This window comes from Sciurus vulgaris (genome assembly GCF_902686455.1).
Source record: "Sciurus vulgaris genome assembly, chromosome: 18".
Lineage (NCBI taxonomy): Eukaryota > Metazoa > Chordata > Mammalia > Rodentia > Sciuridae > Sciurus > Sciurus vulgaris.
The window spans coordinates 28,489,731-28,508,276 of record NC_136479.1 but is presented as its reverse complement, the minus strand read 5'-3'; the positions used below and the strand labels follow the sequence as shown (position 1 = coordinate 28,508,276).

Below are 18,546 nucleotides of genomic sequence, written 5' to 3'. Positions count from 1 at the left end.
TGCTGGTGATCCTGAAGCACAGTGTTTCTGCTGAGCGCCAAGGGCCAGGGCTGACTTCTGGCACTCCTCGGCCAGCGTGCTGTCCCTTGTCCCTAGGACACAGAGGGGGAGCCTGCCCAGTGTGAGTGAGGTCGTCCCTTCACAAGGAGCCCCTCTGTGGCCAAACTGACTGGCCTCACAGTGTCTTGGACTGGAGAAACCCCCGCCCTTTCCTGCCTGCTGGACATCCCCTGGCTCTGGCTGGCTGAGTTAACACAGGATCAGAAAGGCCTGTGGCTTCTCTGTGGCTCCTGGGCGTCTGGAGAGCACAGACTTCCACCAGCCCTCCTCTGGTTGCCCTGGCTGGGCTGCCCCTGCTTGGCTTCCACCTCTCCTGCCTTGTGCTGATAATGTTCACACACATTTAAATTCCCAGAAGAAATGTGCCTTAGGCCTCCTTCCCATGTGCACCAGCTACGGGAGCCACCTGGTGTGTCGTGTGGTTTTCTGGAGGAGCCTCCATTTATGGGGAAGAGAGAACCTGCCCCAGCGGGAGGAGCCCTGGCCGGCGTGGGGAGGAGGCCAGGGAGCTGGATCTGGGAGGCACCTGGCGGGACATGTGTCTTTTCAGATGAACCCTGCCTGGCTCTTAGTGCCCATGAGTGATGATTAAATTGAATTCCTGTGGGTGGCATTTAAAGATCTCTAGATTAAGCCATTTGGACTTCTAAAAGTATTCTCTTTAAATTGACCCAGAGGCAAGAGCAAAGTGCTGGGGCTGCTCCTTGTCAGCGAGCTTCCAGCATCTCTCGGTGCCCGGCAGCTGCCTGAGAGTCCACTTGGACTCGGCCCATCTCTGTCCTTTTGCAGCCCCGCAGCACAGGAGGTCCTTCTAGCAGGCTGAATTCCACTTGGACTTGAACTTCAGGAGGCCAGGACTTTGATGGCTCCTCCGTTCACCCAGCTGGCCGATCCTTGGTGTGCCTTAGGCAAATTTGATTTTCCAAACTGTAAAGCCGGGGAGTTTGATGTACATACACAGTGATTTGGGGCTGGGGGTGGGAAACATTGTCTTAATTGTGACAAATCCCTGTAGAAGGACGAGGCTGTCTCTGGGAAGGACACACCTGTGTTGTGGCTGCCCTGCCTGGATTCCCTGCATTTAACTGGGCCCAGGTTCCCCCACGGATCTCCCCGTCCTGTGGCCTCCAGGGTGGATGGGGAGGAGTGCCTTCCTGGCCTGCTCTCTGACCTTCAGGATCTTCTTCAAGAACAGCAGGAGCGGGCTTTCTCCTAGGGCCGGCAGGCAGAGGCAGGCGTCCTAGCGCCCGTCGGCACTTCACCTTGGATCTGCCGGGCTTCACAGTGCCACAGACTTGCCCAAGAACATGCTCTGGGGCCCTCGGGGGTGCTTGCTGGCCATGCAGGTCCCAGGCCACCCTAGTCACATGGAAGTCCCCGGGGTAGAAGTTCCTGTGACTCCCCCAGGAGAGGCTCTAGGAGTGACCTGGAAGCCCTGCAGCTGGACTTAGAGACAGTCGCCTGCGGTGTCCCTCCTGAGAGGGCAGGTGGCACATGCTTTAGAAGCACTGCTCCTCTCGTCCCGCGCGTGCCCGCACAGTCCACGTCCTGGGAAGGGGCCGCTTGCATTTCTGCCAGCATATTGGCCTGGCAGATGGGCAGCCTGATCAGGGCGACAATCGGGAGCAGTGTCCCCGCCCGCCCAAAGCCGGGGCTCTTGGCCTCCTGCTCCTCTTGCTTCCAACACCGTGCTCAGGCCTTCTTGCTGTGCCGCTCCCTCTGCCCTTGATATCTCTGTGCTGTTTTGTGTGGCTTCCCAGCATCATAATGGGCGCCTACAGCCACAGCCACCTTGACTCATCTTAGGGTGTTCCTTAACAGAAGACATTCTGGGTTAAAAACATTTAAGATTGTCATAATTCCTTGCTGTGGGATTTTGTATGTAAGGGCCTTTCAAAGCCATTTCCTGAATGGCCTTATTTTTCTGGGAATTCTTGCAAACACAGACACCACCCCCCACCCCACCTGCCCGCATGCCTTTGGCGTTCTGATTTCAGACCTCCCAGAAAGAGCCTCTTCCAGAAAGGGACCCTCCCAGGAAAGCCATTGGCTGGTGTATGCAGAAGACACTGGCACGGGGACCATGGGTCCTGGAAGGGCTGTTGGTGGCCTGAGCCACGCTGGCTGTGTCCAGCCCTGGGCATCCTGGCCTGACCACTTTCTGCCTTTCTGGGGCCTGGGGCCTGAGCCCTGCACAGGACAGGACAAGCCAGCACTTCTCTGCTCCACACCGAACAGCCGAAGCCCGTTTCCGGTCCTATGGCGGCTTCTTCCCGTTCCCGTCTTCCGCATCTTAAATGGAATAAGAAGTAAGAGAGGCCAGCGGGGATGCACCCATGCTGCTCCCCTCCTGTCCCATGCGGTCACAAGAAGAAACGAAGCAGATGAGCACTGGCCTCGTGCCCCACTGGGCCCTGCGCTTGGCCTCCGCGACCTCCAGCCATACTGAGGCCGGATCGGCCAGCAAGTGGCCCCTGAGGTGTCCGACAGCCCTTTTCAAGCCAGGTCGTCTGCTCAGGCCCTGTGGTCCCAGCCACTGCGTGGCTGTGGCTGGTTTGCAGGCTCCCCGTACCAGCCTGTTGGAGACTTTTTTTTTTAGATTTCTCATGTATCTTTATTTCTTTTTATTTGTGCAGACTACATTCTGATCCACTGTACACAGACGGGGTACATCATTTCGTGTCTGGTTGTACAGTTCCTCTGACAAGCAGCATCGGGCAGCGCGGTGTGTGTGAGGCACTGTGTGCGCCTCCGGCTCCCTGCCGGGAATCTTTACCTGAATTCCCACAGGAACCTGTGAGGGGTGCTCCATGGTCCCCGGTCTCAGTGCTTCAGGTGTTGAGTGGCACTCCACCCTCCACCAAGGGGCACGCGCTGTGGTCTGCGCGCACGTCCCTCTAGGCAGATCTCTGGTGGCCTAGAGTGTTCTAGCAGATTGGTAAAATAAAACAAAGGGAAATACAGTGTTTTGAAAAGTCCCCCAAACAACGTGGGTCTGGGGCAAACTCCAGAGCCCTGTCCCTCATTCCCTTGCTGACTCCTCGTCTTCTCAGGTGTCGCTTTGGAAATGTCACGTGTGTCACAGTGACGTACCAAGATGGTGAGACCCAGGGCAGGTGCAGGGCCTGCCACAGCAGGGCCCGGTGGGAGAGAGGCTGGACCCGGCTCCCTGGAATATTTTAATTTTGATGGGTTGAATTTCTTAAAAATACCATCCTTGATAGCTACATTTATTAGATGACAAAATCAACAGAATTTTGATGTTAAAAACTTACAGCTCAGGACCCACCTCGGCCCTGCAGAAAGACCTGCCCCTGAGGCTGCCGGATGCACAGCCACATCTGGGCTTTAAGTGGCAGGTGGACAGCGGTCACCTGCCTCAGCGACCCACCCACGTCCCACCCAGAGGTCCCACCCCGGGGTTGGAGCCTGCCCTGCCCTGCCCTGCGCCCTTGGACCTCCCCAGCTGGGAGCTCCTGCTGCGGGCAGGTCCGAGGGTGGCCGTGCTCAGGGCAGCGCCTGTCCTTCTCCCAGGCACCTGGCCCAGATGGGGCGGGGCCGCAGGACTGAGCTGGAGTCCGGCTCGGTTTTTAAGTTCTTTTGGCCTCTGACGCAAGTTCTCACCCTCTTTTGTTTAATGGACCAATCAGCGCGTGTGGTTTAAGCGAGCAGCAAGCGGGCCGCAGACAGCTGTGCAGAGCCCGCTGCCCTGGGGCTCCTTGGTGCCACTACCTTCTGCCTTCCTCCCGTTTGGGGCGTCCCAGCTTCCTGGTAGAGGAGATGAGGACCTGGCTCTCCTCCTCCGCCTCTGCTTGGGCTGCTGTGTGGGAGGTGGGACATCATCTGGGCCCAGGGTCTGTGACACCCCTTCTTGGCTGCATACCTCTCTGTCCCGCCTGTTCTCAGCTGGCTGGTGTTCTCCGTGCCCGTTGCAGATCCATCTCCATGTGCCGACAGCAGCCTGCCAGCAGCTGTGCCATGTGACATCTCCATTTATAAATTCCCATGATCATTCATTCCACAACCCTGGCCCTCTTCCAAGATGGAAGCGGTTACCTTTCTGCACTGGGGCAAACCTTCTCCGGCTTTTGCACATTTCCTGTTCCCGGGGCTTTGTGTCATGTTCTTGAACTCTTCGAACTTAGGTTATAGGTTTAGTTTTGTGACAAGAGTGAAGTTTTTTGTTTTGTTTTGTTTTCATGTAACAGTCTTGATATGAGCTGATGTGGTACAACCTGGCACTTTCTAGTATGTCACCGTTACCCATTGTCCACTTATGACCCACTGTGGCTGCTCCAGCTCCAGTCATCACGCCTACAGTCTGCCTGTTGGGAAGGGGAGAAATGAAGAAAACACTCCATTCCCTGCAAGGCACAGCCGGTTTGCATCCCATTGACCAGCACATAATCTTGTGGGTACCAGAGAGGCAGAGAAATGTCGTCTTTTGTTGGGCGGATGTATGTCTGGCTGAGCAGCCACTGTGGCAGCAGGACAGGACGTTTTCAAAGCCAGCGTCTCTGGACAGGCTCTGCAGTGCTGCCCTTGGCGGGGAGATGCAGTGCCCTCTGGTCTCTGGTCAGGGGTGCCTTCTGCTCCCTGGTTCTGCGCCCTCAGGTGGTCTTCCTTCTGGGCTGTTCACACTGGAGACCAGGCACTCAGGCCACTAGCTCCCAATGGCTCCGGGTTTGGTGGACAGGGCTCCTCCCTTCCCCGGGCCACAGGCAGGTCTCCACGCCCATGGGGCCTCACGGTCCTGCTGTTTATCAGCCCTGTTTTCTCTCCAGAGCCCAGTGCCCTGTGGCCACCAGCCCAGGCCTCTGCAGCTCACTTCCCCGGAGAGCCAGCCCTGTGTCCGCGGGGAGGAGGAGGAGTCTGAGGAGGGGGCACTTGCTCCTTGAGTGAAACCCTCCTCAGAGTGTCCAGGTCCCTTCTCTGTCTTGGAATTTCTGTATCTGAACTGAAGTGCGCTGTGTCTGCATCTGTCAGTGAGGTGGAGTGGGCTCCTCTCAGCTCCCAGGACCAGAGCGACGTGAAGTGACCTTCTGCACGTCACTGAGTCCCAACAGCCAAGCAGCGACAAGAACTGGCCCCTGCAAGGGGCCACGGCTCCCACGCAGAATGCAACGGCAGTGTCTTTTCCCACCAGGCGGCGCGCTCTGTCCGCTGTCCGGGGCCACTGGCCTCCAGCAGAGGAGCAAGGGTCCAGGTCGCGGGCAGCAGCCTTCTTTTTATTTTTTAAGCGGCACGCCAGTCAGCAGCTTGTTGGTAATTTCTCGGTTCAGGAATCAGAAGGTGTCCTAGGTAAATAATGCCCAGGTTTGGTAAGCAGGAGTTCCGGAGAGAGCCGTGGGCCGTGCCTATCGCTCGCCTGTTCGCTGAGCACAGGGTGCGGTCTTGGGCGTTGGAGGCACCTCACTCTGCTCCAGGTTAGGATTCGTCTGCATGTGGCTGCTCCTGTAGGAAGACCAGGGCTGAAGGTGTCCAGCCCAGAGCTGGTGGCGAGACAGCCCCTTAAGCTCCGGGTCCCTGACGGTCACTCCCAGGGGACACTTGCGTCATACCTTCCAGTGGCCTCAGGGAGTCCTATCCATAAAATGTCTGCAAAACGTCGCCGTGTCCTTTCAGCTGTTTTCCATGTGTGGTAGGCATCACGGCGGCTGCCTGGTGGGCGGGAAGGGGCTGTGTCCATCCGGAAGGCGATGGCTCATCACATTTGCCTGGGGGTTTCTGGAGTTCACGCACAGTCAGAAGACAGGCTATGTCAGGATGAAGCCACATTTGTATTCCAAAGTGTCCTAAGGAAAGCATGAGCGTGCCACTCGGGGCGCAGAGTGGACTGCAGTGCGTGAGGCGGTGGGCTCCAGCCACAGTGACTGAGACTGGCCCCTCTGGGGCGGGCTTCCTCCCTTGGGACCCTGAGCCTGATCCATTGCTCTCCGCCCATTGCAGGTGCACCTTCCGATTCCCCAGCACGGCCATCAAGATCCAGTTCACCTCCCTGTACCATAAAGAAGAGGCTCCGGCGTCTCCCCTCCGGCCACTCTACCCCCAGATCTCCCCGCTGAAGATCCACATTCCGGAGCCGGATCTCCGAAGCCTGGTCAGCCCCATCCCTTCCCCGACTGGCACCATCAGGTAAGGGGCACTCCTGTGCCAACCCTGCGTGGGCAGTGGGCCTGCCTAGCCCCCTGTCGTCCGGCTTGATGCTGCCTGTGTCAGGGCCTGTCGAAGCAAGCGCAAGGACGATTTTAGAAAATGAAACCAAAGAACATTGAAAATGGTTTCTGTTTTTGTTTTCTTAACTTGAGACATATTCTTTATTTTTTTCTTTCCACATTGTTTATTGGTGCCTTGTAGTCATACATAAGGATGGGATTCGTTGTTGGCATATTTGTACGTGCACACGATGTAGCAATACTATTTGGCCGATATCACTGTGGGCACATTTTAAAGTAATGTTTGCTCACCAGGAGTTGATGAGTTTTGTTTTTCTAAACTTCATTCGTGGAAATTTTTTGTGAAGTGATTGCAATTAACTAATTGTTATTAGATGATATGATACGGAGTTAAAGCACGGGGGCAGGTGTCGGGGTACACTGCCCACGCACACTCTGAGTGTAGCCCCCACCTCAGGGATTCAAATCCTTCTGGGGACAGCCGTCAGCACCGTACCCAACCCAGGCCCTTTGCGTGTGCCTGTCTCCGCATGCAGGACACCCCAAAGCGTGGACACGGCCAAGACTTAGTGCGTTTTCGGATGTTGGTCTTCCATCAGCGACCCGCCTAAACGCAGCGGCTTTACCTTCTGCTGCGCAGGTGTCTGCCTGAAGGTGCGGGGCATGTGCAGCTGGTGCAGCTGCCGTGGTTCCTGCCACAGCCCCTGCAGCCTCCTCTGCTCTGCACTGGCAACAGAGGTGGCCCCACTGAGGTGCTGGCAGTGAGACCTGGGAGGGCAGCGGGACTGTATGCAAGCCAGGTGTCCGAAGGGACAAAGAAGTCACATCAGGGTTCAGGGGCTGGAACGGCCCACCACCACCGAGAACTGCGAGGCTGGTATTGCTTGGAAGTGGTGTGACTGAGGTGTTGGATTCTCAGGACACTGTGGTCCACACTTGGAAACCCACTCTGCAGAGCCAGTTAGTGCCGACCCCCAGGCCCCACACGTGTGTCCCTCCTGCCAGCCAGCGTCACTGGGCAGTCCCCGTGGGCTGCACCCCACACCTCTCGAGGTCTGTGCCAAGAACCATGTTGTCCTCTGTCTGCAGCCGCTGACGGCCGGTTCCCCAGCAGTTACTCCACATGGGCACCTTATACGTCCCGTTGTTCTACCTTGAAAGTCTTCGCAGAGGGCGTTCACTTGCGTTTGAGTTGATGGGAGTCCTCGTTTCCAGGGTCAGCGAGGGGTGAGCCTTTCTCTTCCAGGTAGCTCTGGAGGCGGCCACCACAGAGCTCAGGTCTGGGCTCTGAGTGTGGCCCCAGCCACATGGTCGGTGACTGTGGCCTAGGGCAGGTCACAGCAGCCTGATGAGGCCGGATCCCCATCTGTGAAGCCAGCACCAGCCTTGCAATTCTCGGTGGTAGTGGGCTGTTCCAGCCCCTAAACCCTGATGTGACTTCTTTGTCCCTTCGGACACCTGACTTGCGTACAGTCCCAGCTGTCCTCCCAGGTCTCACTGTCGAGTGCTGTGACCATGCTGTCACATTCACCTGTGTGTGTAGGTCACACGCAGATAAAAAAAATGCCAGCTTGAAACCTCAGGCAGCCTCTGTAGAGACAGTTGGGTAGTTCTCTAAGAAGGTGACCCAGCAGTGCACTGTCACGACCACACAGTGACTCAGCTCCAGTGTTCCTGGTAGCACTCTTCACGACAGCCCCAAAGTGGAGACACTGCAGACAGGCGGCAGCTGGCAAGTGGTCAGGGTGTGACCTGTCCGTAGGATAAGCAGTTCACCTGGCCAGGCAGAGGCCTGAGGCACTCACACCTGGTACAGGTGAACAGACCTTGAAAACCTGAGGCCAGTGAGAGAAGCTGGACATGAAAGGCCACAAGGTGTGTGACTCACTAGTCAGAGGGGTCAGGACAGGTCGTGGGCAGAGGCTGCACGTGAGCCAGTGGTTGCCTGGTTGGGGTGAAGGGAGGGGCATCCACCACCACTGGGGGCGGGACAGGAACAGGGTGAAGTGGCACTCCCTGAAACCGCTGGATTGTACACTCAGTGGGCAGGGTGTGGTGTTGACATGCATCTCAACAGAAGTGTTGAGAACCACACATGGACTTGAATCTTGATTCAGAATCCCCTTAAAGCAGCAGACAGAGTGAAAACCGAGACTGTTTCTCCTGCTCCAGGTGCTCAGACACGGTGATCTCGGTGGTCTCAGCCTGCCTCTGCTGCATTCCAGCGGGCAGCAAGGGCCTTCCCTGTCCAGAGGAAGCCAGACCAGGCGCCACTTAGGGAACCCTGAAGGGTGGGCTCATCCCTCCTCCTGAAACTGGTGTGGGCTGTTAGTCATCAGTTTATAATTAAGCCGAATAGAAGCTGCTTCAGAAAGAGAAATGTTTGGGTTTGTACATGGCAGGCTTAATGAAATTATTTCTCAGTAATAACCCAAATAAAAATAGCCGCCAGCTGGTGAAGGTGGAGTGAAGCCTCGGGTGTGGAGTGCGTCTGTCCGGACCGGGTGGTTGTAAAGGAGGCGATTTGCTGGGCACAGGGAAGTTCTGGTTGGTTGGCTGGAGCTCTTGAGTCCCAGGTGGAAGCAGCTCTGGGTGTGTAGCTTGCTTTTCCTGCTGGAGCTGGGAGGGTCAGTGGCCCCCAGTCACTGCCCCCCAGGTTGCCATTCAAGTTCTCTTTGAGCCCAAGTGGCTGGGACTGGGTTCCTGGGCACCTGGTGAGACTGGGGACTTGGGTTCTGCTCTCGCACGTGGCCCTTTAAGTGTTAGAAGACCTTTGTTAACATGTTTGTGTTAGTGCGGTGGAATTCACTTGAGTGCTTAGAAACCTCTGGCCTTGAGGTTTTGCTGGCCAGGGCGCTTTTCGGTTTGAGTTTCTTTGTGGGGGCGGAGCCGGCGTGTTTACAAACATGCCCTGCCCTGCTGCGCCCGCCCGCCCGCTCCCAGGGCCGAGGCGCGGGGCGGGCCGCCGCTCCAGCACTTTCCTAATTTGGTGCGCCTTCGCCTCGCCCTTCCCCATTGGCCGCCGCGTCACTGCGGCTGGAGGACCTCCAGAGTCGGCTCCTCCCTGGCGCAGCTGGGCGGGAGCCGCGGCTTCCACAGGTCCCCGGGCCTGCGGGACCCCGCCCCCGTCGAGCGGCGGCCCCGCCCCGGCCCCGCCCCCGCCGGCCCCGCTGCGGCCCGCTGGCTCCCTGCCCCCAGGTTGGCTGCTCCCCTGCGGTTTTGCTCGCTGGGGTGATTTGGGTTTTCTCCTGCCCTGACGGACTCCACCCAGCAAATGAATGAGTTCTCTTTGAAACAAATCCTGCGACCTTTAGCAGCACTCTGACCTTTCTTTTTCTTGTAAAGAAGTGATTTTAGGAAAGAGTGAGTTGGTTAATCATTTTCCACGCCTTATAAAAACGGAGGCCAGTCTAAGCCACCTCCTCAGAGCTCAGATTTAAGAAAACCTCCAGATTTGCACAGAGAGGCAGTGGGTGGGGGATAGAGACAAGCGGGAGAGGGCAGGTTCTAGAAGCTGCTTCTCAGGGCTTCTCTGGATTGCTCCAGTGTGGGCATCGGAAGTGAAAGTGGCTTGTGAAGTCTGGCAAAGCGGAGGAGTTTTGTTTTGTTACGCAACATAGAAAGTGAGCGGCTGGAGTCTCGACCCCTTTAAATCACTAGATCACCAGGCTCAGCCGCCTCAGCCGGTGCGGAGTGCTGCTCGGGGCACCTCTGCGTCTAGGTCCTGGGTACCTGAGCACAGCCGTCCCCATCCTTGCTTTCATTCTCCTTGGTTTCGGTTACCCGAGGCCAGCTTCATTCTGAAAATACTCAATGGAAAATTCCAGAAGTAAACAGTTACACATTTTAAGCTTCACACCATTCTGAGTAGTGTCATGGAGTCTCACTCCAACAGGAGCGTGAGTCATCCCCCTGTCCAGCGAATTGGCCGTGTGCAACCCACCAGCTGGGGCGACAGAGCGGCTGTGCTCCAGGTAGGCCCCAGCCAGAGTGGCATCGCCGGGGAGTTGAGCGGCGAGCCGGGCAGTTTGGTGCTTCCTTTAGGTGGAAGGATGAACACTCACCATGTCTGTGTGTGAGCAGGGCCAAGCATGGTTGGCATGGGGTTGGGTGCCATCCCAGGTCTCAGGCATCCACCACGAGTCTGGGATGTGGGCCTGTGGATAGGAGACCCCTGGACTCTTCTTTTTCTGGTAACTTGGGGTCCTGCTTCAGGATGCCTCCCCCGCTTCAGTCTCTTGCGTGTTCAGTATCGACGCCTAGAACACTGTGTACGAAGGTTGGGTGGTTGCAGCAGGGACCCAGCCTGGCTGGTCTGGGGGCCATGAGGTTCCGGCTTCCTGTTTCCTGCCTGTACCTGCAGGCCTCACCAGCCCCAGCCCGCCTTGTCCCCTTTCCCATCTGAAAACTTGAGGAAAGTAAGTGGATTTCTCCACACTGAAAGGTTGCCACCCTCTGTTCTGTGTTCCTTTTATTTCCCCCCACTGCAGAGGTATTTTTGGCTCCAAACTGCTGGGACAATTGAGTGGGGTTAGTGGGGATGTCCCCAGTTCTGTGATCACCGCAGGAGCCCTTCAGGGCCCACATCACCTGGCCTGTGTGTGGTAGGCCTGCGGTGTGCTTTTGTGTGGGCGCATGCTGTGCAATGGAGAGCCTGTCCCAAATTCTGCACACCTGGGAAGCAGGAGGCCCTGCAGGGCACGGGCTGCTGAAGGCAGGGAGGGCGGCTCCCACCCAGAGTCACAGAATCGTGGGGCTGAGCCTTGGCTGAGCATCTGCGGGTCTTAAGCCTGCTTGAGAAGAGCGAAAAGTTGGGCAGCTTGCTGGTGTTTTTCACTGGGGCAAGTGCATTCCAGAGTCAGCCCTTCAAGGTCGCACCTCAGGATTTTGCAGCATTTCATTTATCATAAGGAAGCACGGGCATTCTGAAAGATAGGTCCAAAAACGTGGCCTCAGAAAATGTCCTTTTACTATTTTTTTTTTTTTTTAATTTAGAAATACTACATGTACGTTATGTAATGTGGACATTTAAAAAAATGAAAATCCCCCCAGGGAACCCCCAAGAGACTGTCCCTGTCACTCTTGACTCGGCTTCTGGGCTCTGCCTGTGTGCCTCTGAGTCACAGACTCACGTGGCTGTCACTAGGTTTTTCAGAGTTAGGTGTTACACTTGGACTTCCTATGTGGAAATTAAGAATTTAGCTTTCCCTCCCTACCCCGTCCTCCCGACACAGTCACATTATTTTTTGGTTCCATTGGTGTTGACGTTTTCTTTATTATAACTGTGCTGTGATCATCATGCCCAGCCATTTCCTTCCTGTTCTCTTGCCTTGTTTCCCCTCCTTGGAGTTCATGATTCCTCTTTTCTGTTTGGTAAGCTGTCTGTATACCTATTGCTGGCACTTCCTGTGCACTCTGCTGGTTGTGCATGAATCTCACCGTGAAGGGCTTCCTGCCTCCTCTAATCAGGAGGTCTGGGGCCCCTCTGACCATAGGATCATCTTCTCTATCATTCTGGGAGTTCCCACCGACTGGGTATTTCCTTACTTGGTGGCTTCCTCTTTCCTGATTTGCTCCTTTGTTTTATTGGGGAACATCCTTCATTCGCTTCCTGGGAAAGGGTACAGGAGAGATACATTTAAAAAAAATCTTCCTTGCCTGAAAATCATCATTATTTTTTATTCCCCCTTTTGGGTGGTTTTACTGGGTAGAGAAGTCTAGGTTGGAAACCTTTCTCCCTTGGAACTTAAAGCCTTTTTCTAGCTTTGAGTGTTGTTTGTAAGAAGCTGGATGCTGGATGCTGTCTGGTTCCTAACGTTTTCCCCCAAGACCCTGGGGGGGTGGGGGGATTCTTTTCCATCCCCTGCCCAGACACTAAGTGGGTCCCTTCAGACTAAGGACTCACTTCCTTGACTCCAGGACATCCTCTTAGGGCCCACATGACCACACTCCACTTCTTGTCCTCCGTACAGGGGCGTGCCCTGTCCCTCCATGCCTCTGTCCCCTCTGGGCTCTTGCGCTGGTTCCCAGGACGTCCTCTAGTCTCTCCCCCTTCCACCCTTTATTGGTTTTTTTCCCTCCCTTTTTTTGGTTTAATTTTTAGGAGCATCTTCTCTCGTTCTCACACTGCCCTTGCCGGCTCCTGGGTACGGCCTCTCTTCCCCTAGGAGGATACGTGCCATGTCTTGTTCTGAGTTTTTTCTTCTCCCTGGCATGTGGTGGTCTCGTCTGTGTCCCCTCCTCCTTGTTCTGTTTTGCACCCCCCCCCCCCACCTGGTGGAAGCTTGTCTGAAGACAGGCACAGCTCAGCTGGCCTTTAGGCTCTGGAACAGGGTGGTAGGGACCAGACTTGGGCAGGGCCCTAAGTGGCCTCTGCCAGTGAGACCAGCCTCCTCCTCCAGGCAGAGCCCCAAGGATGCAGAGGACACGGAGCCCTCCCACAGCCGCCCCAGCCCAACAAATGTTCCGGGCACTGACTTGACCTGGCCTGTGGCATCAGCCTTGTCTCCCCTGGGGTCAGAGGTCCAGGGTGGGTGGGGTCCAGGCACTTCTCTCAGACTGTGGCTGCCTCTGTTCTGCATAGCTGCCCTCCTGCCCCAGGCGGTCCTGGGGTCTGTGCTTTGACTGCAGGGACAGACTGGAGGTGCGGGTGGTCAGAGGACCCCTGGCAGAGTCAGCTGGAGGAATGGGGGCACTGTGCCTGGAGAAGGCCTGTCTTGGGCTTGGAGGCTGGCCTGGTAGGCACCCCAGGGGTGTCTTTGGCTGGCTGTGGATTCCTTTTCCCCGACCTGAATTCTTACTGCAGTGAGACAGAGGGCCATCGGCCGTCCAGCCTGTCCAGTGCCCTGGACGCCAGAAGTGTGTTTCCAGGCATGCCCTGGGCCGCTACCAGAGCGCTTCCAGACCTGCCTCCAGGGTGTGGCCCCAGCTGTCATGGGGCCAGCATGGGGTTGTCCTGGCCACAGCAGGCTGTTGCCAGGATTGGCCAGCCCTCGGGAGCTCACTCAGCGCTTCCAAGCTTTCTTGCCTGAAGCGGAAATGGGATTTAGGAATTGTTTTCCATAAAAGGGAAGCGGGGTGAGTGGCAGCCGTCTGGAGTGCCGTTTCCTGCAGCCCCCAGCTCAGTCTGGAGTTGGGAGGACCGGCCTTCGTTCCACATGGTGGTTTTGGCTGGTCACTGCTCAGCCCAGCTCTTTCACCCCATCCAGAATTTAGAGTCCAGCGGGGAGTGGTCAGGCCACGTCCCCAGACTCTTCCCTGAGGCAGAGCGTGGGTCTTTTTCCTGGAATGACGCCTGGGGTCCAGGCGGGGCTGAGGCCATCGGCCCCTGAAGAGATGCGGTGTGTGTGTGTTTACACTGGCTTGTTAAGATTTTTCTTTTCCCAAAAATTGCCGTCAGAGAGTTTTTCAGTGGAGGAGACAGAACACTTGATGTCAGACCCTGAGGACCTTGGCCAGCTTTCCCAGAGTGGCCCCTAGGCCAGGAGCCCATGCCCCAGCTCGAAAGCCCTGTCCACCGTGGCTGTGGGTGTTCCAGCCCTTCCTTGATCCCGGTTTCCTAGCCCTGGGTTTTTCCAGGCCCTGTGGCATCTTCTCACCTCCTCCTGGGTGGAGGCCTAGCGTCAGGGTGGCTGTCCCCGGCACAGCCCTCTGGGGCCAGCGGCTGAATGGGCACATTGAGACCAGAGCCGCTTCGAGGGCAGGAAAGGCTGGGCGAGCAGGCACCTCGCCCCCGTCCCCTACCAGGCGCTTCTGGGAAACCGCTGGGCAACACGCCCCGGTGCACCTTGGCTGCAGGCACAACCAGGTCCAGACCGCAGGTTTTGAGCCGACCTTGGCTGAGCCTGGAGGGTCGTCTCCATCGGCTCCCGCGCGCGGGCTTCGCCTCCTGGAGGTAGGACGCATTTTCCACCATCACTCAGGAAACCCTGGACCCTGCAGCAGGGCCTCCTGCAGGTAAGCTGAGTGGCACCTCCTGGTCTCCTGTCACGGGGGACACTCTACCCCAGTCCTTGGGAATTTCCAGGAAGTCCCCAGAGGCCGCCCAGCAGCCAGGTCTCGGTCCCCTCAAGCCCACCCTGGTGCTGCTGCTGGTGGAACCTGGCTCCCGATGGAAGCATCCCTGAGTTCTCACCGTGTGCACGCTATTACCGGCAAATCCTTCCCTCGCCTGCACACTTGGGTTTAGAAGTTTAGGTTCAGAGTTAAATTCAGGAAAGATTTTGATTTTGTTTCTCCCGCTCGCAGCTCATTTATGGTTTTCAGTCTCCGTGTGACCAGGCCTTAAGCCAGCTCCTAAAAGTGTGTGGTGCAGGGTGGGGCACCGCCTGAGTAAGGTTTCTGTAGGCACAGAATTGACCTGTCTCTACCCACTGGGGACTCAGGTGGCCAAGGGAGTAAGAATCCTCCAATTAGAGCCCTCGGAATTCTGCTTGGTTTGCAGCAGCTCATTACCGCAGAGCTGGTGAGCGAAATCGAGTTCCTCCTCTGGTCAGTGCGGCGTCTGTCTGTCTGGTTTTCGTTCATTCCTTCCTCCACCCAGTGAGCGTTTCTTGAGCCCTGGGCACGTGGGGGTGGCTCCCATGGGTGCCCTGTCCTGCGGCCAGTGGGGCACCAGTGAGTATGCAGGAGGGCGCCCCAAGAGGGCAGTGTCTGGGCTGAGTGGCCACATCTTGTTTGGACAGCTGGAGAGGGGACATCCTGGCAGACGCTGAGACGAGGGAACAGAGCACAGGGCAGGTCTCTTGGAGACCTGTGACCATCCAGAGAGTTCTGGGCTCCCAAAGGGCAGACACCAGAGGCGCGTTCCCTCCCCAGCCTGGCCTCCTGTCATCACAGGCCCTGGGTGGGGGTGGCACCACAGGCCTGCCCTTGCTACTGGTACAGTGAGGCAGGGCCCCAAGTGGGCAGGACAAGGACCAGAAACGCTTCTGATCTGGGCTCCTGCACTCACTTGCCATATTCAGTTGGTTTTCTCTCCAAGTTTTGAGAAGTCATTTTCAGAATCAGAATTTTGATGTGGTTTGATAGCCAGAGCCTGTCTAATTAATCAGGGGAAGCAGGCTGTTAGCACGCACAGCCCCGGGGTGCAGGGAGCCCCACTCTCCTGCATACGTCCTGGAGGGCAGGGTGGTCCACCCTGTGGTGTCGCGTCCAGCTGTGGGCTGTGGCTCCTGCCCAGGAGGAGGGGTGACAGGGTGCAGGAGAGCCAGGCTGAGCCATTGCCTGACCCAGGGAGACCCATGTGCCCTGCTTCAACTGTCCATGGTTCTCTCTTTTTTTAAAAATGGACAGACCACATTTTATTTATCAATTCACTGTTTTGTTTAGTTTTGTTAATTTTTTGTAGCTGTAGGTGGACAGAATACCTTCATTTTGTTTGTTTATTTTTATGTGGTGCTGAGGATCGAACCCAGTGCCTCACAGGTGCCAGGCAAGTGCTCTCAATTCACTGTTAATGGACATTTGAGTTATTTTCATCTTTTGGTTATTACGAATATCCCACTATTTACATATTCCACTATGATTGCGTGTGCACAAGTTGTTTTACTTTTTGGTTCTTCTTAGATACACATGGCAGTAGGGTATTTTGACACACATACATGGAGTCTGACTTATTCCAATTAGGATCCCATTCTTGTGGTTGTACGTGGTGTGGAGTTTCACTGTGGTGTATTTATGAACATAGGAAAGTTATGTCCGATTGTCCGTCGTTCTTTGTCCATTAGGCCCTGGCGCCTCTCTTTACGGTACAGCTGGCTATCTTGACCGTGAGCCTTTTCTTGGGGTGCCATCTTGTGGACACCTTAGCACAAGCCCATGGCTCGCATGAGCCCGGGCTCCCTCCTGCCTGGTGCTGAGGCTTCTGCACCACACCTCAGCCCTGCCAGGCAAGGATGGGCCTGTCTCCTGGCTTGGGACCTGAGGTGGCTTTGCCTTGGAGCAGAGCTTTCTGCCAGAATAAAAACACAATTGCTGTCTCCAGAGTCCTAACACTGTGACCTCTGTCTCCAGCTGTGTTTCTCCCTCTTTGAGGAGGGTTGGCCGTGTGACGGTTCTTCCAGTAGAATACTGAGTTCCCGCGCCCCATCCAGGGTGGTCCTGAAACCGTGTCCTGCCCAGAGTCCTCCTTCCCCGGGTTGTGAACTCACAGTATGCCCTTTCCTCCCTTCAGTGTCCCCAACTCCTGCCCGGCCAGTCCACGTGGAGCTGGGTCCTCTGGCTACCGCTTCGTCCAGAATGTGACCTCGGACCTGCAGCTTGCCGCAGAGTTTGCAGCGAAGGCCGCCTCAGAGCAGCAGGCAGACGCGTCCGGCGGGGACAGTCCCAAGGTCCGAGCCTCAGATGTGCATAGTGACCAGGACTGGGTAGTAGAGGCTCCCTGGGTGCCACAAACCAGGTGCTCCAGGGTACAGGGTGGCGGGTAGAGCTTCTGACCTTCCCTGGCCATTTGCGATGGCTCGGGGACGTCCACCCTGCTCCTCCTTGTTCCTTCTGCTCCTGACAGAATGGTTTCAGTGTTAAGGACAATGACGTTGAGCAGAATGACACATTTTCCCTTATGACTGTGTCTTGGTTCATTTCCATCTGGTAACTGACTTGACTGTCGAGCAGGTAAGGAGTTCCAAAATCAGATCACGATGGAGACCCCATTTCTCCTCCCCGTGCGGCTCCAGCGGCTCTGCTGAGTGTAGCTCAAGCATGGGGACTTGATCTAGACCCACCCACCGGGCTTCTGGGAGCAGGAGGCCCAGCAGGTCCTGCGCCTCCTCCAGGGAACTGTGGTCTGCTTCCCGCAGGATGAGTCGAAGCCGCCCTACTCCTACGCTCAGCTGATCGTGCAGGCCATCTCCTCGGCGCAGGACCGGCAGCTAACACTAAGTGGCATCTACGCCCACATCACCAAGCATTACCCCTACTACAGGACGGCTGACAAGGGCTGGCAGGTGAGGCTGGGTGCTCGGGCAGGTCTCTCGCAGCCTTCGGGGGTGGGGCCGTCGCTGTGTGGCGCCGCGTGGTGCAGCCGGCATCTCTTGACCCCCCTCCACACCTGCTGCGCTCCCCGGCCTGCTCGAGTGGGAGCCTGTGTCGTTGTGGAAGGACGCAGTGTTACGCGGGTGTGGGTCGGTGTCCGCCTTCAGGGAGGACGGGGCCTTCGGCAGGCAGAGCTCACACGGGTCCTGCTGTTTGCGTTTCCGTTTCCGTGGTCACGTTTCCCATCGGCTGGTTTATTCAAGACCAGCCTGAACCTGTGCTGCAGACGTGCTCCCGGGTGTGGCTTGTCTTCCTGATTTGCTTTCTCTGTAGAGAACAGTGACAGGATTCACCTGAGAGGCATTTGGGTGGGACAGCTGCCCCAGGCCCAGGACGTCCCCAGGAGGCACAGTCCCCCGGCAGCCATGAGGCAGGCAAGGCCGTGCCTGTCGCCTCCGGTCCTGCAACTCCTTCCATGTGGATTCGGGGCAGTGGGATCTGTTCTGACGTGCTAGTGACCAGTGCCTGTCTCTCCCTCCCTGCAGAATTCTATCCGGCACAACCTCTCTCTGAACCGTTACTTTATCAAAGTCCCACGCTCCCAGGAGGAACCTGGGAAGGGCTCTTTCTGGCGAATAGACCCTGCCTCGGAAGCCAAGCTCGTGGAACAGGCGTTCCGAAAACGGAGACAGAGGGGTGTCTCCTGCTTCCGTACCCCCTTTGGGCCTCTGTCCTCACGGTAAGTCCCCTACTGTCCTTGTACTCGTAGGAAAGTCGACTTTCCCAGATGTAGAGGTCACAGGGTTGTTCTGGACACCATAAAACTCCCCCTGTTCTTGAGAGACACCTTCTGGACTCGTCATCACGTTGTTGGTAGATGTTGACAGCTTCTCGCAGGTGTTAGCTCTTAGAAGCAGAAACGCGAGGTGCAATGGGCAGAGGTTCCGTCTGAAGATGGATACGTGTCAGTTCTGCGGACCCACACTTTCTGCCAGGGACTCAAGGGGTCCTGAGCACGGCCAGCTGCTCCCCTCCCTAATGCAGTCCAGACCTTTGAAGGGCAGACGAGAATGAGGCTGGTTGAACTCAAAAGCAATTCTGCTATGGATCGAGTGGATTCTGTGACTGACAGGCAGTCAGGTGGACCCTCCCGCTGGTCACTGGCAGCTTCAGCACAGTCACCTGCCTCGTGGGTGGAGGCTCATTCCTGGCCACACTTGGTTTCGAGGAGCAGACTGCCCCTTGATGGGTCAGCCGCTCTTCCCAAGGTCACCTGTCAGATGAGAGGCTCCGGCGTGAGGGTGGAGGGCCTCGCAGGAGGAGCGTTAGCTCTGTG

At 56.7% G+C, this 18,546-nt stretch overlaps 1 protein-coding gene across 1 annotated transcript in view; it reads left to right on the top strand.

Moving 5' to 3' along the window:
• Positions 1–18,546, top strand: part of FOXK1 (forkhead box K1) — a 53,102-nt gene that overhangs the window by 27,438 nt on the left and 7,118 nt on the right. Inside the window, exons 2-5 of the mRNA XM_079121080.1 lie at positions 6,010–6,195; positions 16,411–16,567; positions 17,036–17,182; positions 17,756–17,949. Of these exons, the coding sequence (XP_078977206.1) occupies positions 6,010–6,195; positions 16,411–16,567; positions 17,036–17,182; positions 17,756–17,949 (684 nt within the window). The remainder of the gene's footprint in view (positions 1–6,009; positions 6,196–16,410; positions 16,568–17,035; positions 17,183–17,755; positions 17,950–18,546) is intronic.